The sequence below is a fragment of the Aquarana catesbeiana genome, linkage group LG02 (assembly GCF_042186555.1).
Source record: "Aquarana catesbeiana isolate 2022-GZ linkage group LG02, ASM4218655v1, whole genome shotgun sequence".
Lineage (NCBI taxonomy): Eukaryota > Metazoa > Chordata > Amphibia > Anura > Ranidae > Aquarana > Aquarana catesbeiana.
In genome coordinates this window covers 772,187,037-772,208,909 of record NC_133325.1, presented here as the reverse complement: position 1 = coordinate 772,208,909, position 21,873 = coordinate 772,187,037, and the positions used below count along the sequence as shown (strand labels likewise).

At 44.5% G+C, this 21,873-nt stretch overlaps 1 protein-coding gene across 2 annotated transcripts in view; it reads left to right on the top strand.

Moving 5' to 3' along the window:
* LOC141129352 (cell surface glycoprotein CD200 receptor 1-A-like) overlaps positions 1 to 18,421 on the top strand; it is an 88,529-nt gene extending 70,108 nt beyond the window's left edge. For both annotated transcript variants that reach the window (XM_073617327.1, XM_073617326.1), the window contains exons 5-6: positions 4,110 to 4,170; positions 18,245 to 18,421. In XM_073617327.1, coding sequence (XP_073473428.1) covers positions 4,110 to 4,170; positions 18,245 to 18,334 — 151 coding nt within the window. In that variant the 3' untranslated portion in view covers positions 18,335 to 18,421. The remainder of the gene's footprint in view (positions 1 to 4,109; positions 4,171 to 18,244) is intronic.
* The last annotated feature ends 3,452 nt before the right edge of the window (positions 18,422 to 21,873 follow it).

Genomic DNA, 21,873 nt, shown 5'->3' with positions numbered 1-21,873 from the left:
CTGCGGCGGCTGGTGGGCATGTGGTTAAGGCCTGAGAAGAGAAGCACCCAGCCCACTATTAAACTTCTGCTCATAGGCATAATTATGCCTGATACAAACACCAAAAAGCCCAAGAACAACTGAATCACATAAACAGTATACTTGTTTCTGATAAGGTGGTTCTGAAAACACACCGCGTCTTTTTTGTAGGAGTCTAAAACGCCATCCTGGCAAACTCTTATACCAACACCAGGAAATAAATGTGGGGCAAGGCAGAACTGTGATTCAGCAGCCAAAGGGACATGAATACCATCAAACTGGAAGACCAGGGGATCACTTCCCCCATGCTCACTGGACTCTGGGTTTGAGAACAAACTTCCTACCAGGCAACAGTGTTTTGCAAAGCAGATTTCTGCAGCACTGTAGCAGAAATGCATTGTGATTTACTAAAGTAAATTCAGAGCCCCGTACTGAACTGAGAGGAGGAGGAGGAGCATTGGAGAATACAAATCCCTCTGGGGCAGAGCCTCTGAGGAGATCATGTAGCTACACCAAAAGCCTTCCAATGCTTCACTATTGAAACTTCATGCTGCTTATCAAGAAAATTAATTTGAGATGAAGCAAGAAAAGAATGACCAGGGACTTACAAGCTCCTGACTAAAAGCAGAGAATAAACAAAAAGATTTAAAGGGGTTGTAAAGCTTCGCGTTTTTTCACCTTAATGCATCCTACGGGCGGGGGCATCCTAGTGAACAGGAATAGATGACTAAAGGGTGACAGACAGAGAACACTGAGCAGGGAAGACACGGACACAGAGGAGACTGAAGCAGACAGAACAAAGTGAAGTCTATGTACATTCCCGGCCCTAAGAGCCTTCACTCGCCCCTAGTCTGTGGTGATGACGATGAGGATCCTGTTGGAGAGGTGTTGATCACGCTGTCGGGCCCATGGCAGCAGCTTCAGACCCGCTGCCCACCTGGCTCACGCTGGCAGGAACAGTGGCACTCTGGGTGTCTGAGTAGGGCCTCCTTATCCTGCATATTCTTTCACGGTAGCTTCTGTCCTGTCGGCCTGTGTGCTCACACTTCCACTCAGCGGTCCTCCTCTTCTGGTCCCTGTAAAGTCCCAGTGGTGATGTGATGATCCTAGCCTCAGGGCCAGTGTTTAGTCAGAATGTGTAACAGAAGTGACGTTGTGTCATAGCCATCTTGCTACACCCCACACTCCTCTACAGTAAGGTACACTGAGAAGGGGAAAGCGGACATCTTGTTACACCCACCGGAGTCTTGCATTTTCATTTTACACATATTTTACTCTTATTTTTAACAGTAAAGTGAGTTTATATAGTGAAATACAGTACTTAGAACTCCGACTAAATGTTTAGATGTTTAATTTTAAAAGCAGTGAACTTCTGTCAGATTAGCAAACCTATGAGATGAGCAGGCTTGCCGCTGCTTTTAAAATTCAACATCTAACCAGACAAGTAACAAGATGTCCGCTTTCCTCCTTCTCACTGTATCCTTACTGTGGAGGAGTGCGGGGTGTAGCAAAATGGCGGCGACGGAACGTCACTTTCGTTACACATTTTGACTGGTCGTCGAATCTGACTAAACACCAGGTCTGCCTACAGGTAGATGAAAAGTTCCATGGCTGGCCTCAGGTCACCTATTTCCATCAGTATACAGGGCAGCCCTGGCACTTCAGGAATGAGAGGCACAATACAGGCCCAGGGCCCACAGATGTAAGTGAAGATAAAACTGTCACCAGTGAAAACTGAGGGGGGAAAAGTAAAAAAAAAATAAATAAATAATAATAATAATAATAATAATTAAATGACTGAGGCAAGCCTTTCTCCAGGGGAATTAGTCCTTTGACGTAGTTCATGAAGTCGAATATCCATTCTGGGTTGAGATCAGGTCAAAAGATACAGAAGGAAGGCCGAGGAGAATCCAGAGGTGAGTCCAGCTGACAGACCTGAGGTAAATGCTGACTCGGCCCAGTGACAGGAGAGAATATAAGTAAAAGGTTACACTCATTGGCTAGATGTTTCCCGCCCAAAGGATTTGTCACCAATCCAGTGCTCAGCAGCTGAGGTAAATCTTCCTAGCAACAGCAGGCAGCTTGTCACCTGAAGCACAAAGCAGAAAGAACCATCAAAGCAACCATTGAGAGACATGTACTTAATTATCAGAGCCCTCTATTAAGAGTGAAATGTATTTATAAAACAAATGGGTGTCAGGGGTGACAATCCCATGGGGCCACTTCTCTAATTTATTCTTTTGTGGCCCTGACATTCCAAAATTAAACGTGAAAAGCAAATTCAATTTTGAGTTTTGAATTAGCCAAGTCATCGAATGTACTGGGAATTTTTCAAAGGGTTGTTCGTAGGAATGTTTGTTAAAAAATTGACCAGTGCAGCCGTATTCAACAGAGGTCCTCCAGAGGTTACCAGGGGTTCAAAGAGGAACTGCAGTCTGCTCACATAACTTGTAATAAAAAAAAGCTTTGCCATTCTGAAACTTCCCTCCAACCACTTTGCATATTATTTTATATATATTGTGATTCTATACTTGTCAAAAATGCTGCAGAAATCTCCCTCCACTGAGTCTGGCTGCAGCCATTTTAACTGTGGGCAGCTGAAGCTGCTGTCTGTTCACTTCCTGGATTTACACAGACACACAGAGGCACACCTCCAGCCCTGCAGCTCTCATCGGCCCTCTTATGACTCATCCCCCCTTCCTTCCTGGCAAACTCTCACGAGGGTAAGAGAGAGAGAGCTGTGCATGATGTCATAAGTCTAGGCTAATGACCAGACAAGAAACAGGAAGTGGGCTGTATAAGATATTTACTGGCAGAAAAAAAAAGATTTTAATATCCAAAGTTAAAACAACAACAACAAGAGCAGAAAATCTAATAGATAGAAAGATGAAAAAAATGACTGAAGTTCCGCTTTAACCACTTCAATATAGGGTACTTTTACCCCTCTCCCCCTTTCCTGCCCAGGCCAATTTTCAGCTTTCAGCGCTGTCACACTTTGAATGACAATTGCAATTTTTGCTAAATAAATGAAAAAAAGACCAAAAATTTTGAAAAAATAAAGCGTTTTTATTTTTCTATTTTGAAAATAATCTTTCTTCATAAATTCAGGCCAAAACTTTTTCTGCTACATTTCTTTGGTGAAAATACCCCAAATCAGTGTATATTATTTAGTCTGTAGGAAAGTTATAGAGTCCACAAACTATGATATATATATACAATGGAACCTTGGATTGCGAGCATAATCCGTTCCAGGAGAATTCTTGTAATCCAAAGCACTCGCATATCAAAGCGAGTTTCCCCATAGAAGTCAATGGAAACAAAGATTATTCATTCTGCACTGACTTTTGCATGCAATACCGCTTGTGGTCAGAGGTGGGGGGGCGCCGGAGAGCCTTAGAAATACTCGGGGACAGCTCGGCTGAACTCGGAAACCCTCGGAAACACTTGGGAACTAAGTATTTCCGAGTGTTTCTGAGTATTTCCCAGTGATTCCAAGTATTTCCGAACGGCTCCGAACCGTTCCGAGTGTCACTGGCGCCCCCGCACCTCTGGCCAAATGAGGTACTGCACACCCCATTAGCTTAAATTCTGCTCGTTTTGCAAGACAACACTCGCAAACCGAGTCAGGATTTTTTAAAAAAAGTTGCTTGTCTTTCAAAACGCTTGTTAATCACGTTACTCGTTAACCAAGGTTCCACTGTATATGAAAATTGGACAATCCTGATGTACTGACACCCTATCTCATTTCTTGATACCCATCCCCTAAATAGGAAACGCAGGGAAATTTCCCTAATGGTTATACAAACAGCAGTATGGTTCTAACTCTTCCATACTCTGCTAGAATTTTTTTTTTATTTGTTACCATCTGTAATTCCATTGGGGAGATTTACTTTGCCTTTCCTATCTGTCACCCATCAAATAGAAATAGAAAACAACTCTCCCAATGGAAGACAACAGAAAGCCAACAAGGGTTCTAACCCTTCCCTATCCAAGACTTAATAAATAAATTTGGCTGCATGTGGGCTGCATAAACCTAATCATGACTGGTTCTCTTGAAATTAATATTTTCATTTTCTGACCTTTTTTTTCAGAACGTGCTCCAAAAAGTCACTTAACACATCTCCCCCGCTACAAGTGGAAGGTTTTGCAGAGGTATGTGGTAAACTATTGTTGTGAAAGTGAAATCTCAAGCTGGTTTGCAAATAATTTCCATGTGTTACATATTTTATAAAATCTATGGAATGTAGAAAGCTGCGCTAAAAATAAAATCCAAAACAGTTGACATCAAGACAAATGAGTGTCCATTGAAGATATGAAGGGTCATAATAACACCACAGTGTGCATACACAAAGAAAGTGTCCGACTACCGTAGCTGTAGATTGAGCTTACCGGACAGCAAGCTTAAAAGGCAGGTGGCTATAGCCCAGCCTAGGCCTTTTTTTTTTCCAATGTTTTTAATAAAGATTTTGCATAGTACAAACAATAAGACATTGGGCAGAATATCATTACAGACTTGGAGAAAAAAGAAACAAAAACAGTTAGGATGCCTTGTACAGATAAAATACAGAAGAGGTAATAACTTATATAGCTCGATCTTAACGGATAACTTTAAGAGGTCTTTCAGCTGAGATGGTGCGTTATATTCTGGGGAAGGACTCTGTACTGATGTACACTGCTCATTGTTCAATGAGATTGGGTATCTAGCCACCACACCCCTGTCGGGATCTAACTGTGTTTGGGTGGAGGCTTTCACTGTCCGACTGTTAGATGCTATTATACCAATCTCACGGTAGTGTGGTGCATTCTACAGAGTGGTTCAGCTATTTCGGCCCTGGCCAGGCACTACATCTGAGCGTGGTGTAGTAATTGTACACAAAAATTCCGTTCGTGAGGCCCTTATTTGGGTATAGGGGGGAGGGGGGGATAGATGATGGGAAAAGGGCTCGTGTAGGGAGGGGGGAGGGGGTGTATCTGTAGAGAGGTAGTCGGCTCATGCATTAGCCGGTTCTTCCCCTCAGGTCAGGCTATAGGGATGCAGATATGAGGCTATGGTAGTCTGCTGATTCCTTAAAATGTAGCCAACATGCCCATGTTGTGTGATACTTGGAGGGGGTATCTCTTGCCTGGTGTATGAGATCCTCCATCTCAGCTATCTTACCCACTCTACGTATCCATTCGGGCATGCTGGGGGGAGAAGTAGTCCTCCAGTGGGTGGGTATGCAAAGTTTTGCTGCGTTAATCATATGTAGGGTTAGGGACTTTTTGTACGCTCCTTGGGGAATGGAGGTGTGATGGAGTAAGTATTGAGCTGGAGTAAAGTCTGGGGTATAGGTAGTGATTTGTGAAATGAGATGGTGTATCGCTTTCCAATAAGGTTGGATGAGGGGGCATTCCCACCATATGTGTACCAGTGATCCGTGGGCATTATTGCACCTCCAGCATAGTGGTGGGACGTTGGGATGGAATCTGTGGATTTTATCGGGGGTTCTATACCACCCTGAGAAAATTTTGTAACCATTTTCCTGTGTGGAAACGTTCAAGGAGCCTTTATGTATGTGAGTGAGCATATGGTCCCAGTTTTCTTGAGTGAAGTCAATCTTTAGTTCTTTTTGCCATTTTTGGCTGGCAGTGTCATCTTTAGTAGAGATTTTAGCATATAATAAGGTATAAATATCTGATATGACATGCCTTTGAGGTTCAGATCTGGTGCATAAAGCTTCAAAGTGCGTTAAATCTCTGTCCCATTGGGTAGGTTGGGTAGAATTAATCAAAAAATGTCTGATTTGCAGGAAGTTAAAGAAAGGAATATCCGTGTCTGGAAGTTTGGAAGGGAGAGATTGAAAAGGCATCATCTTCCCTTTATCAAAAAAGGATCCTGCTTGACTGAGTGCTTTACGGGGTCGTCGGTAATACGAAGGACTGATATACCCGGAGGAAAGTCCGGGTTTCGATCTAATGGGGTCAGTGGACCTGGCGAGGAGGCAATTTTCATCTTATTGCAGACATTACGGAAAATCTGTAAAGTTGGGCCGATTAGGGGGTGTGATCTACTTTCCTTCGGGGTCCCGAGGGCGCTTATCCATGGGGAATGATGGATTGAAAAATGAGGAGAACGCCTCCTCAAGGCCAATCCAGGCCTTAAGTTTAGCGTGCAGGTGCCAGTCCACAATTCTGGCCAGATGGCAAGCCCAGTAGTATTTTTGTATATCTGGGAGACCAATTCCTCCCTGCGTATACGCGGGTGTTTGTCAGCCCATAGAAATTTCAAGCATAATTTTTTGTAGGTGGTGAAGAAAGAAGGGGGCAGCTTGATCGGTATCGTTTGCAACAGGTATAGAAGTCTGTGAAGTATGTTCATTTTCAGGATGGCTGCCCTCCCGAACCAGGAAAAAGTGCCCTTATTCCAGGCTTGGAGGTCAGTTTGTATAGTCTTAAGAATGGGTAAGAAATTTCTAGAGTAAAGGTCTTCAAGTTTAGTCGGCAACTGGATACCTAAGTAGGTGATGGCCTGCGATTCCCACCCAAAAGGGAAGTTGACCTGGCATTGTGACATTAAAGAGTTGATTAAGGAAACATTAAGGCCTTAAATTTCGTAAAGTTAATTTGGAGGTTAAAGAGGGATTTGAAGAGGCAGAAGTCTTTGATGAGATTGGGAATTGTGATTATGGGGTCCGTGAGAAACAGAAGGATGTCATCAGCGTATGCAGCAGTTTATAATGATTATCTTTGATGGTAACTCCTTTGATAGATGGATTAGTCCTAAGCCTGTGAAGCATGGGTTCCAGAGTGAGAATGAACATAATGGGAGATAGGGGACACCCCTGTCGGGTTCCGTTCGACAGGGAGAAGGCGTCCGATAGGTGACCATTGACCCTAATTCTCACCATTGGGGATGAGTAAAGAGCCAGTATATAATAGAGCATACGGTCTCGAAAACCCAATTTGCGTAGTACTTCTGTCATGTAGTCCCAGGCCACTCTGTCGAACGCCTTCTCCGCGTTGAGGGAAAGAAAAAAGCCTGGAGTGTTAGACGATGACAGCCAGTGATGTACGCTGATGGCCTTCAGGGTGTTATCGCGGGCCCCGCGGCCAGGGATGAAGCCTACCTGATCCAAAGAAACCAATGTGGGGAGTAGCGGAAGTATGCGGTTCACAAGTATTTTCGCATAAATCTTCACATCAACGTTTATGAGTGAGATAGGTCTGTAGTTTGACACCACGGTAGTGTCTTTACCCTGCTTGGGTATCATAGCAATGTGGGCCTCCAGGATGTCCGGGTTATTAGTGGGAGAGGTAGGCAGTGTGTTAAAAGTGGTCAGAAAGTGTGGGATGAGTGTTTCCTTGAAGGTTTTGTAATAGCTAATAGATAAGCTGTCCGGGCCTGGGCTTTTGCCTGGTTTCATTTGGTTAAGGGCTGTAATTGTCTCTTCCCACGTAAGTGGATTGTCTAGATTTGCAGCCTCATCGTCTGAGATGGGTTGTGGGCCATAGTGGGTTAAGAAGTCCTTTATCAATTTTTCCCTGTCCTGAGTGAGGTCTGTCGTCAGAGGAGTAGGTAGATTATAGAGTTTGGAGTAGAACTGTTTAAATTGATTAGCTATGTCAGAGGAGGTTTCAAATTTGCGTCCTGAAGGATTCACAACAGCATGAATGGTCGAGGCCGCCTTTTTGTTTTGTAGGGCCCTTGCGAGTAATTTGCCCGATTTGTTACCGAATTCGTAGTAGAGTCATTGTGTAAGTGCATATATGCGTCTAGTTGATTTCCCGAGTTCCTCGAGATTCCTCGAGTAATTCGTGCTTGTCTGGCTTTCCGCCTTGTTGTGGCAATGGATATAAGTTCACCTCGGACGACACATTTGTGTGCCGCCCAAAGGGACATCGGTTGAGTATTGGAGGGGGCATTCTCTCGAAAATAGTGTTGTAGGCATGTGTTTATTCTCTCTATGTGCTCTGGGTCATTGAGGAGGGAGTTGTCCAAGCGCCAGACCATTGACCTCGAGAGAGTTGTGGAAAAAGTGATGGTGATGGAGATGGGGTGGTGATCTGACAGGATCATGGGGTCTATAGTAGCGGTTAATAAGGAGTCCAAGTCTGATTGAGTCAAAAAAGTAATCTATCCTCGTATATTTATGGTGTAGTGCGGAATAAAAGGTGAAGTCCTTGGTAGTGGGGTATAGTGTGCGCCGCGTATCATGCAGGGTTAAGTTAGTTACCCTGTTTCCCCGAAAATAAGACCTAGCGTGATTGTCGGTGATGGCTGCAATAGAAGGCCTACCCACCAAATAAGCCCTAACCTGTTTCCCTGAAAATAAGCCCTACCCTGAAAATAAGACCTACAAGGACTTTAAGTAGGGCTTATTTGGGGGGTAGGACTTATATTGCAGCCATCACCGACAATCACGCTAGGTCTTATTTTCGGGGAAACAGGGTAGCTGTGTTTTGATTGCGCGCAATGCTCTAAATGGCGGAGGATCCAGAAGAGGAGTCCAGCGAAGGGGTGAGGGCCAAGTTAAAGTCACCTCCGACAATCAGCATTCCCCTGTAAAATGATTTTGTAAGGTATTGCGGAAAAAGGGTACTTGCTGTCTGTTGGGGGCGTAAAGGTTGGCCAGCGTGATAGGTTTGTTATGTAATTTGCCCCTGAGAAATATATAGCGAGCATTGGTGTCAAGCATTGTGTCCTGGACTTGAAAGGGACAGTTTTTAGAAATTAAAATGGACACTCCTTTAGATTTGGAGTCAGCGCTAGTCGCATGATAGACTGTGGGATAGAAGGAGTTGTAAAGTTTGGGGATGTTGTCAGATCTGAAGTGTGTTTCCTGGAGAAACACCACATCATCCTTTGCCTTTTTTAGAAGGAGAAGTAGCTGAGACCTTTTTTCAGGGGTGTTGAGTCCCCTAATGTTTAGAGAGTATAGCAGCCTGACCTGAGGGGGGGGAGCCCCGTCGCCGGGAGGAGCCATAAAATAGTGGGGATTTTCCTTGTCTGTCTGAACGAAGGGCGCCGAGGTAGCAAGGGGGTCTGGGAGAGGAAGGAAGATAAAGGGTGGGAGTGCGGAATAGGGGAAGGGGTAGGAGGATGGTACTCCTAATTAGTAAACCGAGAAGGTGGGGGAGCAGCCCTTTCTTCTACGAGAAAGATGTCGGTGAGGTACAGAGTGGGGTTAGAGAGTGCCGGCCCTAGGGAGGCCTACTCCAATCTACACTACTGTATGGGGGTTGAGAGAGACCAATCGGGGAAGATCGAGATGTGTGTCAAGATGACCTGTCGCTATCCCCTCCATCGACAGGTATATGGAGGTGTATTTGGGAAGCATTCAGATATAGTGTGGAAAGATATAATGCTGCCAGTGGTCTAGGTGTGTAGGATGTGGGACCCAAGCATTCTATTTGCACTACATTAATAGTCAGACGGAGTGTTCATTACTGAGGGGGAAAGCGGGATTTGTGTCAGCCTGCATTCTAGGCATAACAAGACAGAAGAAGGAGATGCCGCCTAAGGGTATGGGGATACCTGTATGACATGTTTCAATACAACAATAACTGTAACTTATAACTGTTGGGATACTGTGGAAACAGATAAACACACGGTGAACCAAATTCAGAACCGCAACATGTATTAGTTTCAGCCAAGGAGTCTGTAGGGATTACATGGGATCATGCCCATTAACTGCGGAGTGTACAAGGAGATTTGGCTAAGCCTTGGCTATCCTGCGTTGGTAACCCGGCCACGAGGTTTTCAGTGCATAAGCAGGGCTGTCCGTTCGCTACTTGGGAGCTATACGGGAGCTCCTTAGGGTGTTCAAATTCTTTTCAGTATAGTTAGTGTCAAGGGTGAGAACCCTAGATATCATCCTGTGGTGAGGGAAGATGTGGATCTGCGTCTGCGGTACCGGGTGTTTTGGGCTTCCATCGGTTCCTCACGTCGCTGGTCTCTGCTGGGCGGTGGACGACGGCGAAATTCAGCAGACCAATTCGGAACTTCCGTCAGGGGGACATCCAGGATTTCACAAAAGGAAGGTAGTTCTTCTGGAACTCGTAGTATTGCCATGCGGCCTTGATTAGTGGCAGAGAGGGCAAAGGGGTATTTCCATCTATAGCGGATGCCCTTGGCGCGCAGAGTATCCAGCAATGGCTTCAAATCTCTTCTGTGCTGCAGCGTGATACCTGAGAGGTCTTGGTATATGTGGATGTCTGCGCCCCCATGTGAGAGTTGGATCCTGTTCCTTGCCTTGCGAAGTATGTCTTTCTTCAGCTTATAGTCAACCAAGCAGCATACCACGTCTCTGGGGGGTTCAGTTTCTCTCCCCTTGGGCCTCAAAGCGCAATGAATATGTTCCATTTCCACTACTGTCTGCGCTGGTCTGTCTAAGAGATTGTTAAACAGGCCAGTAATGGTGGCCGTAAGCTGTTCAGTCTCTACTGATTCTGGCAGTCCTCTGACACGCAAATAATGGTGTCTGCCTCTGTTATCCAGGTCTTCCACATGACGATGGAGGTCTCTAAGTTGCAGGGTATGTGTATCTACCTTCTGGGTCACTCGGCGGAGGACCGTTCCGTGCTGGGTTGAGACCTTTTCTACTTCTTGCACCCTGTCAGAAATGGCGCGAATATCCAGACGCAAGTCCGCTATGGCTGCTGACAGGGTGTCCTTAATGTCTGCTGCCACTGTTCTCAGATCATAGAGGCTGGGGTGCTGTTGTTGGATAGTGGCATGATCCCCTGGCTCAGATGTGGAGAGGGTAGGCAGTGTGCTCAGCAGTGGTGGCGCTGTGTTCTCCGTGGGCTCTGGCGGGAAGCCGTTATGTTACTCCTCTGGGTCCTGAATAGCTCGGGGAGATTCTGGCTAAGACCGCTCAAGTGTCTCCGTGGAGAGCGAGAGCGGGATGCGGATGAATTCCAGGACGCTGTCCCCATGTTTAGCAGCTGGCAGAGAGGTACAGGGCTTCCGTCAGAGCAGGGAGGATGGATAGCTGCAGGAGCTTGTCTCTCAAGCGTCCATCTTCTCCCGAGGTCAGGCCACACCCCCCCAGCCTAGGCCCTTAAGCTTGCTGATGACCACAATAGGAACTGTATTCGGATAGTGAAGATCGATCACTAGGACCCACGTCCGGCATCCACATATTTAGTACATTGCCCAGAAGAAAAAAGAACTGGCCATAGTGTAATAAATTCCAAAGTTCTTAATGAAATTAAGTAATGCACTTACTAATAGGAGGCGATAATATCGCATGTAAAAGAGCCGGCCGGCATACACAAAAACGGAACCTGTCCCCCTACTCCGCTCGAGTGGTGACGTCACTACGTGCCTTCCACCAGACGCATTTTCGTCATGAGCAGACGTTGTCAATGTGGCATATTTTATAAGCCTGATTAAGGTAAAAGTGTTTTACCAGAAACTTTGTACCGTGTATTTTATGGGAATCTTGGAAATAAAGTCAATTTTTTGATAGAAAACTACCTTTGCTATGTTCAGAAATTCATTATTTAGCTTACAATTAGATTTGCATGCTACCTAAAGCCTAGGCCGATATAAAACATGCAGCTTTTTGCTTTTTTTTTACATTATTAAATGTATTTTATTTAACCACTTGCCCTCCGGAAAATGTACCTATTTTTTGTGATACGGCACTGCGTTACTTTAACTGACAATTGGTGGTTGTGAGACGCTGTACACAAATAAAATTGATGTCCTTTTTTTCCCACAAATAGAGATTTCTTTTGGTGGTATTTGATCACCTCTGCGGTTTATATTTATTGGACTATAAACAAAATTGATGACAACTTCCTGCTATTAAACATATCCAATAAAAAACTGAAAAAAAATAATTTCTTCATAAATTTAGGCCAATGTGTATTCTGTTACATGTTTATGGTAAAAAAAATATATATATATATGTTTGCGCAAAAGTTATAAACTATGGTATATTTTTTTATTTATTTTACTAGTAATGGTGGCGATCAGCAACTTATAGCAGGACTGCGACATTGTGGTGGACAGTCGGACACCTAACTGACACTTTTTGGGGACCAGTGACACTAATACGGTAATCAGTGGTAAAAAAAATGTACTGTCACTGCATTAATGAGGAAGGGGTTAAACATCCAGAGTGATCTATTACAGTGTGGGAGATGCTTTAAAGCGGTAGTAAAGCCCGCTTTGTTATTTTTACCTACAGGTAAGCCTATAATAAGCCTTACCTGCAGGTAAAATGAATATCTCCTAAACGTACACCGTTCATAAAATCATCTTGTGCAGCCGCTGACGTCAGAGCATCGTGCCGGAACCGGGGGCTCCCGTGCGCATGCGTAGGAGTGACGTCATCATGGCTCCGGCCACCCACAGCATCGGAGCCCGCGAACGCAGAAGAAACGCCGGGGGAACATGTCATCCCTGACTGGACGCCGCTGCGGGGGCTTTGTTCTAAGGTAAGTATTTCATAATGCGCTAGTATGCAATGCATACTAGCACATTATGCCATTGTCTTGCAGGTTTGTTTTTTTAGGGGGTTTCTATTGGTTTACTACCGCTTTAACTAGGGGAAAACATGGATCCTTGTCCCTGCTTTGCACCTCTCTCCAGTCAGAACGGCAATCTGATTTGTTCACATAAGCAGACCGTCGTTCTGCCACTCTGTCGATCAGGGGTCTCAAACTGGCGGCCCTCCAGCTGTTGCGAAACTACAAGTCCCATGAGGCATTGCAAGGCTGACAGTTACAAGCATGACTCCCACAGGCAGAGGCATGATGAGACTTGTAGTTTCACAACAGCTGGAGGGCCGCCAGGTTGAGACCCCTGCTGTAGATGATTGGTGGGTGCTGGCAGACATCGAGTCCGTGGTACCCGCCGCTGGGCTCCTGTTGTGTGATCACAGCAGGAGCGAGCCGCTGGCGGCATGCCAGCACACCTCCTAAGTATATATACGTAATCATGCGCACGTGTGCTGCCCTGTAGCAGTAACACTGCTGTGGAGCGGACCTGAAGTGGTTAACAAGTTAGCAGTGAGGGAACCTAAGTCTGACCTGGTATCTGCCTTGCAGTCCTTGTACAGCAGGCCTGAAATGTAAGGGGAAGAAGCAGCAGAAGCAGCCAATCAGTTCATGTACCGACCAGAAGTATGCTGATAGATAGAGAGCAGAGCGACAGAGATGAGCTCAGCGCTGTGATTCGTCTCCATTCACTGATCAGTCACAAGCTGGGGGCGGGTATAGGATAACCTGGGCTCAAAGGAAATAGGTTGAATCCGAGGCGTAACTAGAACCTTCAGGGCCCCGGTGCAAGAAACCATAAAGGGCCCCCCTGACCTCTGGTCCTGGAGCCTTCCCTCAGAGCCCAGGGCCCTTCCCACCAATTCTAGGGCTTTTTACTTCCATCACAGGGCCCTATATTATGGCCCTGAGGTGGAACCCTTACACATGTTCTACAGCAGGCCCCCTTTCTGCCATCTTAGGTAGGGTTGCCACCTTTTCTTTAAAGGGGTTGTAAAGGTAAAAATTTTTTCACCATAATGCATTCTATGCATTAAGGTGAAAAAACTTCTGACAATACCGCCGCCCCCAGCCCCCCCGTTTTACTTACCTGACGCCTCGAAAGTCAGCTTCGCATTTCCGACAGCTATTCCTCCGCTCACCCTGGCCGCTGATTGGCTACAGTGGATGGATTGGAAGCAGCGCAGCCATTGGCTCGCGCTGCTGTCAATCACATCCAATGACGCGGCGCGCTGGGGGGCGGGGCCGAGTGATACAGTGAGCGGCTATAGCTGCCGGCTGTATCACGGGAGCGCGCCCGCAAGCACTAACCACCATGCGAGGGAGCTCGCATTAAGGTGGTTAATGCTTGCGGGGAGGAGCTGAAACAGCCGCCGAGGGACCCCAGAAGACCAGGTTCGGGGCCACTCTGTGCAGAACGAGCTGCACAGTGAAGGTAAGTATAACATGTTTGTTATTTTTAAAAAAAAAAAAAATTTACCTTTACAACCCCTTTAACGGCACAACAGCAATTTTTTTTTTAGTATACACTATGCATATATTTTGTCATTAAATAATATTTCTAATCATATGGTTTTAATGACAAGTGTCCCCCCTTACATTAGAGTCCACAGAGTCTCCCTTTACATCTGAATCCACAGAATTCCCCTTTACATCTGAACTCACAGAGTTCCCTATTAGATCTGAACTCACAGAGTTCCCTTCGAATGAAAGGGGGACTCTGTAGAATCTGATGTAAGGGGGAACACTGCACACTTTGGTATAAAGGGGAACTCTTATAAAAGGGGGTCCCTGGTAACCAGAGCCCCCACTACATCATAGTTCCCAGCATTCCCCATAATCAGGGTCCCAAGAGTCCCTCCTGCATGAGAGTCCAGAGAGCTTATAGCAGAGTCCGCAGAGCCCTCCTTAAATCACAGTCCGCAGAGCCCCCTTTACATTAGAGTTCGCAGAGCCCTCCTTACATCATGGTCCGCAGAGCCCTCATTACATCAGAGTCCGCAGAGCCCTCATTACATCAGAGTCCGCAGAGCCCTCTTTACATCAGAGTCTGCAGAGCCCTCTTAACATCAGAGTCCAAAGAGCCCTCCTTATATCAGGGGCGCGGCTGTCACGTCATTGCAGCCTGTACGCCCAGGAAACGCGTCGCTTGCCAGTGACGTCATTTCTCTCCGCCCGCTATCCATCTGCGCTCCAAGCCTCGTTCTGGTCCTTCGCTGTCACCGCAGCCGGCATAACATCTTAGCAGTGTCCCTCTGCACGCAGGCAGAGCATTCAGCAAGCAGACAGGAGTTCTATGACAGATCTAATGACACCTTTATGATGGATATCCCACATTTACATACGTTTCTGATGACTTCCTAAATGTGAGTGTGATTGACACAAGATTTATGAATAAATAGTTTTTTAAGCCTACACTTAGAGGCGCCTCTCTCTCTTTGTGCTTCTTAACAGCGTCCTCCAAATCACTGATGCAGCGCTCCGTGTCCCTGTATATCATGCATGTCCTGGTGCATTATAGTTATATCTAGTTTGAGCTCCGCCACCTTACCCATAAAATCAGTGTGATTCACCTTAATGATTTTAAGAACATCCAGCAGGGTAGGCTCCGGTTTCGGATCGTCTTCCATGCCGTCATCACTAGAAGAGGTTTGGGACAGCAGCGCTGGAGGAGCGGAGGCCCCAGAAGAGGGATCAGGCTCCTCTCCAAACAGTTTTGGCTCGGATGCCAGGGACGGGTGAGGGGCGGTGAAGCGGCGGCCATTCTGGCAAAAGCGCGTGGTAATACTCATCTTGGCTAGGGGCTGCTTCTTCTTATGATTTCCCATCCACCAAAGTTCCAGGAGATGTCATAGGACCTTCCCAAAGTAGCCAGGAGAGAATTCAGTCAAATTGGAAAGGCAGGTATGCAGGATTACAAAGGATTACGCAGAGGGGTCCCGGAGCTGCTAAGAAAGACATCTGTTCACATGCTACGTTTTAGGCCACACCCCCAGAGAAGACTTCCTTAACTGTTACTGTATACAATAGACCAGTCTATACTATGAGTTATTCTATTTTTTTGATCTGCTAGCATTAGTTTTATCAGTGCCCCTAAATGTTGCACACCTGCTGCACCATGCAGATACTGTAGAGGTCACATTGGAAGACCCTAAAACCTTTTTAAGTTGGCTCTGTCCCACCATACAGTGCCTTGAGAAAGTATTCATACCCCTTGAAATTTTCCACATTTTGTCATGGTACAACCAAAAACATAAATGTATTTTATTGGGATTTTATGTGGTAGACCAACACAAAGTGACACATAATTGTGAAGTGGAAGGAAAATGATAAATGGTTTTCAAAATGTTTTACAAATAAATATGTGAAAAGTATGGCATGCATTTGTATAGCACCCCCCTGAGTCAATACTTTGTAGACCCACCTTTCTCTGCAATTACAGCTGCAAGTCTTTTTGGGGATGTCTCTATCAGCTTTGCACATCTAGAGAGTGACATTTTTGCCCATTCTTCTTTGCAAAATAGCCCAAGCTCTGTCAGATTTGATAGAGAATGTCTGTGAACAGCAATTTTCAAGTCTTGCCACAGATTCTCAATTGGATTTAGGTCTGGACTTTGACTGGGCCATTTTAAACACATGAATATGCTTTCATCTAAACCATTCTATTGTAGCTCTGGCTGTATGTTTAGGGTCGTTGTCCTGCTGGTAGGTGAACCTCTGCCAATTTTGGTCTCATCTGACCAGAGCACTTTCTCCCACATGTTTGCTGTGTCCCCAACATGGCTTCTCGCAAACTGCAAGCGGGACTTTTTATGGCTTTCTTTCAACAATGGCTTTCTTCTTGCCACTCTTCCATAAAGGCCAGATTTGTGCAGTACACTAATACTTCTCCTGTGGACAGATTCTCCCACCTGAGCTGTGGATCTCTGCAGCTCCTCCAGAGTTACTATGGGCCTCTTGGCTGCTTCCCTGATGAATGCTCTCCTTGCCCGGCCCGTCAGTTTAGATGGACGGCCATATCTTGGTAGGTTTGCAGTTGTGCCATACTCTTTCCATTTTCGGATTATGGATTGAACAGTGCTTCGTGAGATGTTCAAAGCTTGGGATACTTTTTTATAACCTAACCTTGCTTTAAACTTCTCCACAACTTTATCCCTGATTTGTCTGGTATGTTCCATGGCCTTCATAATGCTATTTGTTCACTAAGGTTCTCTAACAAATCTCTGAGGGCTTCACAGAACAGTGTTTATACTGAGATTAAATTACACACAGGTGGACTTTATTTACTAATTAGGTGACTTCTGAAGGCAATTGGTTCCACTAGATTTTAGTTAGGGGTATCAGAGTAAAGGAGGCTGAATACAAATGTACGCTTTCCTTTTCACATATTTATTTATTTAAAAAAAATTGAAAACCATTTAAAATTTCCCTTCCACTTCACAATTATGTGCCACTTTGTGTTGGTCTATCACATAAAATCCCCAAAAAATACATTTACATTTTTGGTTGTACCATGACAAAATGTGGAAAATGTCATGGGGAATGAATACTTTTTCAAGGCACTGTATGTTTGCATAACTAAGAGAAGCCCATTGCTTGCATCAGGACTGATGGCTCTTGACAGGAGCACTGAGGCAGGGCGCTGGGATATAATGCACCCTGCTAGTCACTCCCACCAGCTGTAATCTGAATGTATTGCATAGAGAAACCCAGAAACCCAGCGATGACATCACTGGGGGTAATATAAGGTATGTAGAGAAAATGAAAACTTTTTATTAAAAAAATCATCAGAATGTTGATGATGAGAGAAAGGAAGAACCAGAGAAGGCAAAACAGCAGATTAAATGCCAGCTTTAACTGGTCTTAAGAGCAATACATAGCACAAAGGTATGCGCAAAGTACATAAAGACCCATCATAGACTTTGAAGGCAGAGTCACATATATAAAAAAGTGTATGTAAAAGACAAAAGTCAATTTTATTTCAGAAATATTCAATAAAAAAGGACCTGTGTCCTAATAAAATAACATTGTATCAAAAGAGCCATACCTTTGTTGACAAAACATAATAGAATAGTACTCCAAATACACTGACAACATCAGATACACCCAGAGGGCTGAAGATGACAAAACAGAGGTCAGCCAAGATGAGTTCTAATAATGAATCCCAACATGTTTCAGACATGTAGTCCTTCCTCAGGGAGGATAATGGGTATTTGTACTTCTACAACATAAATATATAGCAGTCATTAAAGATAATTATATAGACAGTCATGTTTCATTATACATGTATATTAATCGTTTACATATTACAAGCTGCTGTTGGTCCTTACAAAGGTCAACCGTATATACATAAAAGGTTAATGGACCACATTCAATCCTGCTTGTTAGAGTAAGTGCAAGACAACACTCTACGAACACTAAGGAGCTTAAGAGGGTATAATTATATAAATAGGATCCGACATGCATTGTATGTGCAGTGCATTGAAAATATCCCTAAAATAGGGAATGGTGTTTGTATAGAGAATCACAATATGACACCAATCAAAAACTACAAAAGCACAAGGTACAAGAGGTTTACATATAAGAGGTTTACATATATTTTTCCTTGTTGGTACATTTAAAGTCCCACGTTTCTCATGGGGGGTGTTCTTTATGATTTCTGTGAACTATAATACTGTAACTTCTGTACATAGTGAAAATAAAACCATTGTGTAAACATTTGCCTCTGTCTTTGCAGGACACACAAGAATTTGAGCCTTATGACATCTATACCCAGAGGGAGAACGTTTTGTATTGGGGGACTCTTAAGGTGACGCGGCTAAATTAAACATCTGAAGTGATGAGAATGGACTGTGTGGATGAACTAAACATAATTGTAAATATTAGAGATATTATTAAAATATTCAACTATTGTCTTAAAGCTTGTTTTATTTCCATAAGTTAATTGTTAAAGTACAGTAAAGCCGAACACTTTTTTTGTGTCAGAGAGAGTGGGGAAGAGTTAGAATGAAAGAAAATGAGGTAAAGTATACTAAAGTGAAGGGACTCCAAAGGGAAACACACAGCGGTGTAACTATCAAATTGAGGATGTTTATTTGTAGAAAAATTCATCAAACAAACAAAAAGACCAAAACCTTCACCACACAATAATAAAAACCATTTGTGACAACATTGTAGGAAATTCAAATAAAGGACCCGGGCTCTCATTCATTACCCACTGACAAGCATACAGCTAGTTTAAGCGGCAAATAGACCTCAAGCACCTGGTATGAACAGCCATGGCTGGTATTCCAAAATGAATGGAAAACTGTCAGGAGACCTTATTAAGCCTTATTGAGCCACTAAAGGAACAGCCCATGTAGATGGGCCACAAACAGCAATATCCTGAGAACTGAAAGCTGTGTTATAAAGTACAGACAGGCAAAAGCTGGAGGTAGGAGGTATATTTCAATCGCCATACAAAAGTGACAGCCAAGGAAATGGAAAGAGGGGATATTAGTTTAGTCACTGTGGCCTGTTAGTCATGAAATTGGAAACATCCACACGGCAGTGGTAACGGCAGAGGGCTAATAGCATAAGGGATCGGGAACGGTGTCCAGGAACAGTCTCACCCGATCTCCTGTTGACACTCTGTCCTCCACGGCAGGGGGTTCACAATGGTAGCGGACCCGATACTCAATGAACTTCCTCGATTTCCACAGAAATTCCCAGGTAGCTGTGGGGCGGATGCGAAAGTCAGTAGATGAGTAACACTCATGTCACCTGAGAAGTCCTCCAAACCTCAGTGCAGGCTGTGCGAGTGGAATGTTAATCAGATGGGACGGCTGATATCAGATGGAGAACGCTGTTAGAATGAGAGAGGAGCCAGGTCACATGACGCTGTGATGTCAACGCATTTCACTCACATCACATGATTTTCGCCAGGACCCCGTTGGGGTTTTACTGCTATCCATGGCTCAGTTAAAGACATCCCCTCTCATTTTCTGTAACTCTGAAGGAGGTCCTAACTTTGTTTCTGTAAATGGCTCCCTTCACACTCATGCATTGCAGTAACACGCACTAAAATGCATGCTTTAGCACATGTTACCGCACGGCACGGTAAAGCATGACACCTTTTAAGGTGTGAAGCTAACTGTTGGCGCTATATAAATCCTGTATAATAATAATAATAATAATAATTACACTAGTATGTATCCCCAACACACAGCATATAAGGTGCCAGCAGACTCACCCTGAAAAGTATCACATACCGGTGTTGTGGTGAGCCAAGTTACATAAAAATGCTGAGGTCTAGTTTTTCTTCTATTGCTGTGCAATGTCAATACATTCTGATTGAACAGGCTGCCTTAACACAATGCATGTTAGCGTAAGCGGATGGGAAGTGGCTTGGGTAACACTAAAAACCCAACAGGGATTTGAATGCTTTTCCAATCTATCAAAAATTTAAATAAAAATAGTTTGGCCGGAGAAATGACATTTCTAATGCCCCGTAGACACGATCTGAAATTCTGCCAGCAAAAGACCAATGTGAGCTTTTGGTCGGAAAATACGATTGAGAGCAGGTTCTCTATTTTTTGGCCTAAAAAAGTTCCTATCTGAAAAAGCGTTGGTCTGCATGCAATTCGAACGCACAAAAAGTCACGCATGCTCGGAAGCAATTCGACGCATGCTTGGAAGCATTGAACTTCATTTTCTCGGCTCATCGTAGTGCTGTACGTCCCCGTGTTCTTGACGGTCGAAAGTTCAGAGAACTTTTGTGTGACTGCGTGTATGCAAGACAAGCTTGAGTGGAATCCCGTCGGAAAAGCCATCATATCTTTTTCCGACCAAAATCCCGATCGTGTGTACGCAGCATTAGAAGGCTCCCCTAAGCCTGACTTCAGTAGAATGTCTGCATCTGTACATTATTCCAATCTAATTAAAAGGCTTGATATTGTGCCCTGAGACAAGGTGGAAGGGTTCAGCCATGCAGGCCTAACACAACACCAAGGAAGCTGAACACCAGATTTTGGTTAGGCCTGCCTGCCCGGTGCTTGTTATTTATCCTGCCACCCAGCCCAGGCATGCGGAATTCAGGGCCGGTCAGCACAGGGCTGCTGTTAGGAAATCACAGGGCTCCATACAGCCTACTTGAAAGCCCCCCGCCCTGAAAATTACAAAACAAAATATTCACTAAATACACTAAGATAATTATTAACAATAAACCCAAAAGTCAAGTGCTGAGTCCATTATATTACAAATGTATGATGAGTAAAAAAAGTACATGTAGCACTGACACCCTAAGGAGCTGCTGATAATTGTTTTGGACTTGCTCTCTGCCTAGCAACCCCTGAATATAGGCTGGACCCTCTAGGCACAACTGTGTGGCAGTGTTTGTGTGAGGCCCAATGCTAAGAAGCAACAAAATTATAATACAATATACTGTAATTCACCGTTACCTGGGTATCCGTCACTCCACCTGCTATAGGAATAGACAACGTCTCACACCATTTGTACTTGAACCACACAGTAAGTTTACTGGAAACTGGTTTAGAATATAGAATACAATGTTGATTCTGATAGGTCAATAACAATCAAGGTACATATAAATATTCAGACTCAAAGATCACATGAGTAACGAATGTGGGCATGCCTCAAAGTGGGACCGATGCTCAGGGCGGTAAAACCTTGACACTCCGCACTTTCCCACTTCCAATGCAGCTGCGCAAACACCCTCCTAACCTGCAGTACACTATACAGTATTAAATAACAAGGCAATACAGTACATATACTCAAGGGCTCCCCCTAAGTTGCACTGCAGTCCGCAGAGTGTGTGTGCAAGAGAAATAATAAGTGCTTTATAGTGAATTGCAAAGTCTTTGATCTTCTTTCTTCAGCTAGCCTTATTATACTGCAGTAATTGTAATCCAATGAGTAAGCAAATGTTCAAATAAGATAAAGGTGGTAGGTGAACTGTGAACTTGGTTGTGTGAAACACGTGCAAACTTCCTCTTCTATGAATAGTGCAACCGAACACTCTATGTTATGTGAAAGGCAAACTTTGAGGCCTGCGGGCAAACAAAGTCTATGCAGTAAGACCGCTCTGTAGAACTATGAGTCTCAGCAATCCTCTGAGCTAGGCTGCAAAGTGGCAAAGTAATATATATATATATATATCTTGGGCAACAGCTCTCTCACCACACAGGACCCGAACAACTATGCTGCTCCGCTTCTGTGATCCCAGTCCCGCTCCCGGGTAACAGCGTCAAGCTGTACCCTCCGTCAGATGACCGGGAACCGTCTTGCTGGCTCCTTTGAGAGTCCTGGATCCTCCGGTCCGAGCACGCGCTGGTCCAGCGCACTGTGTGTTAAACCTACTCAGGAAGC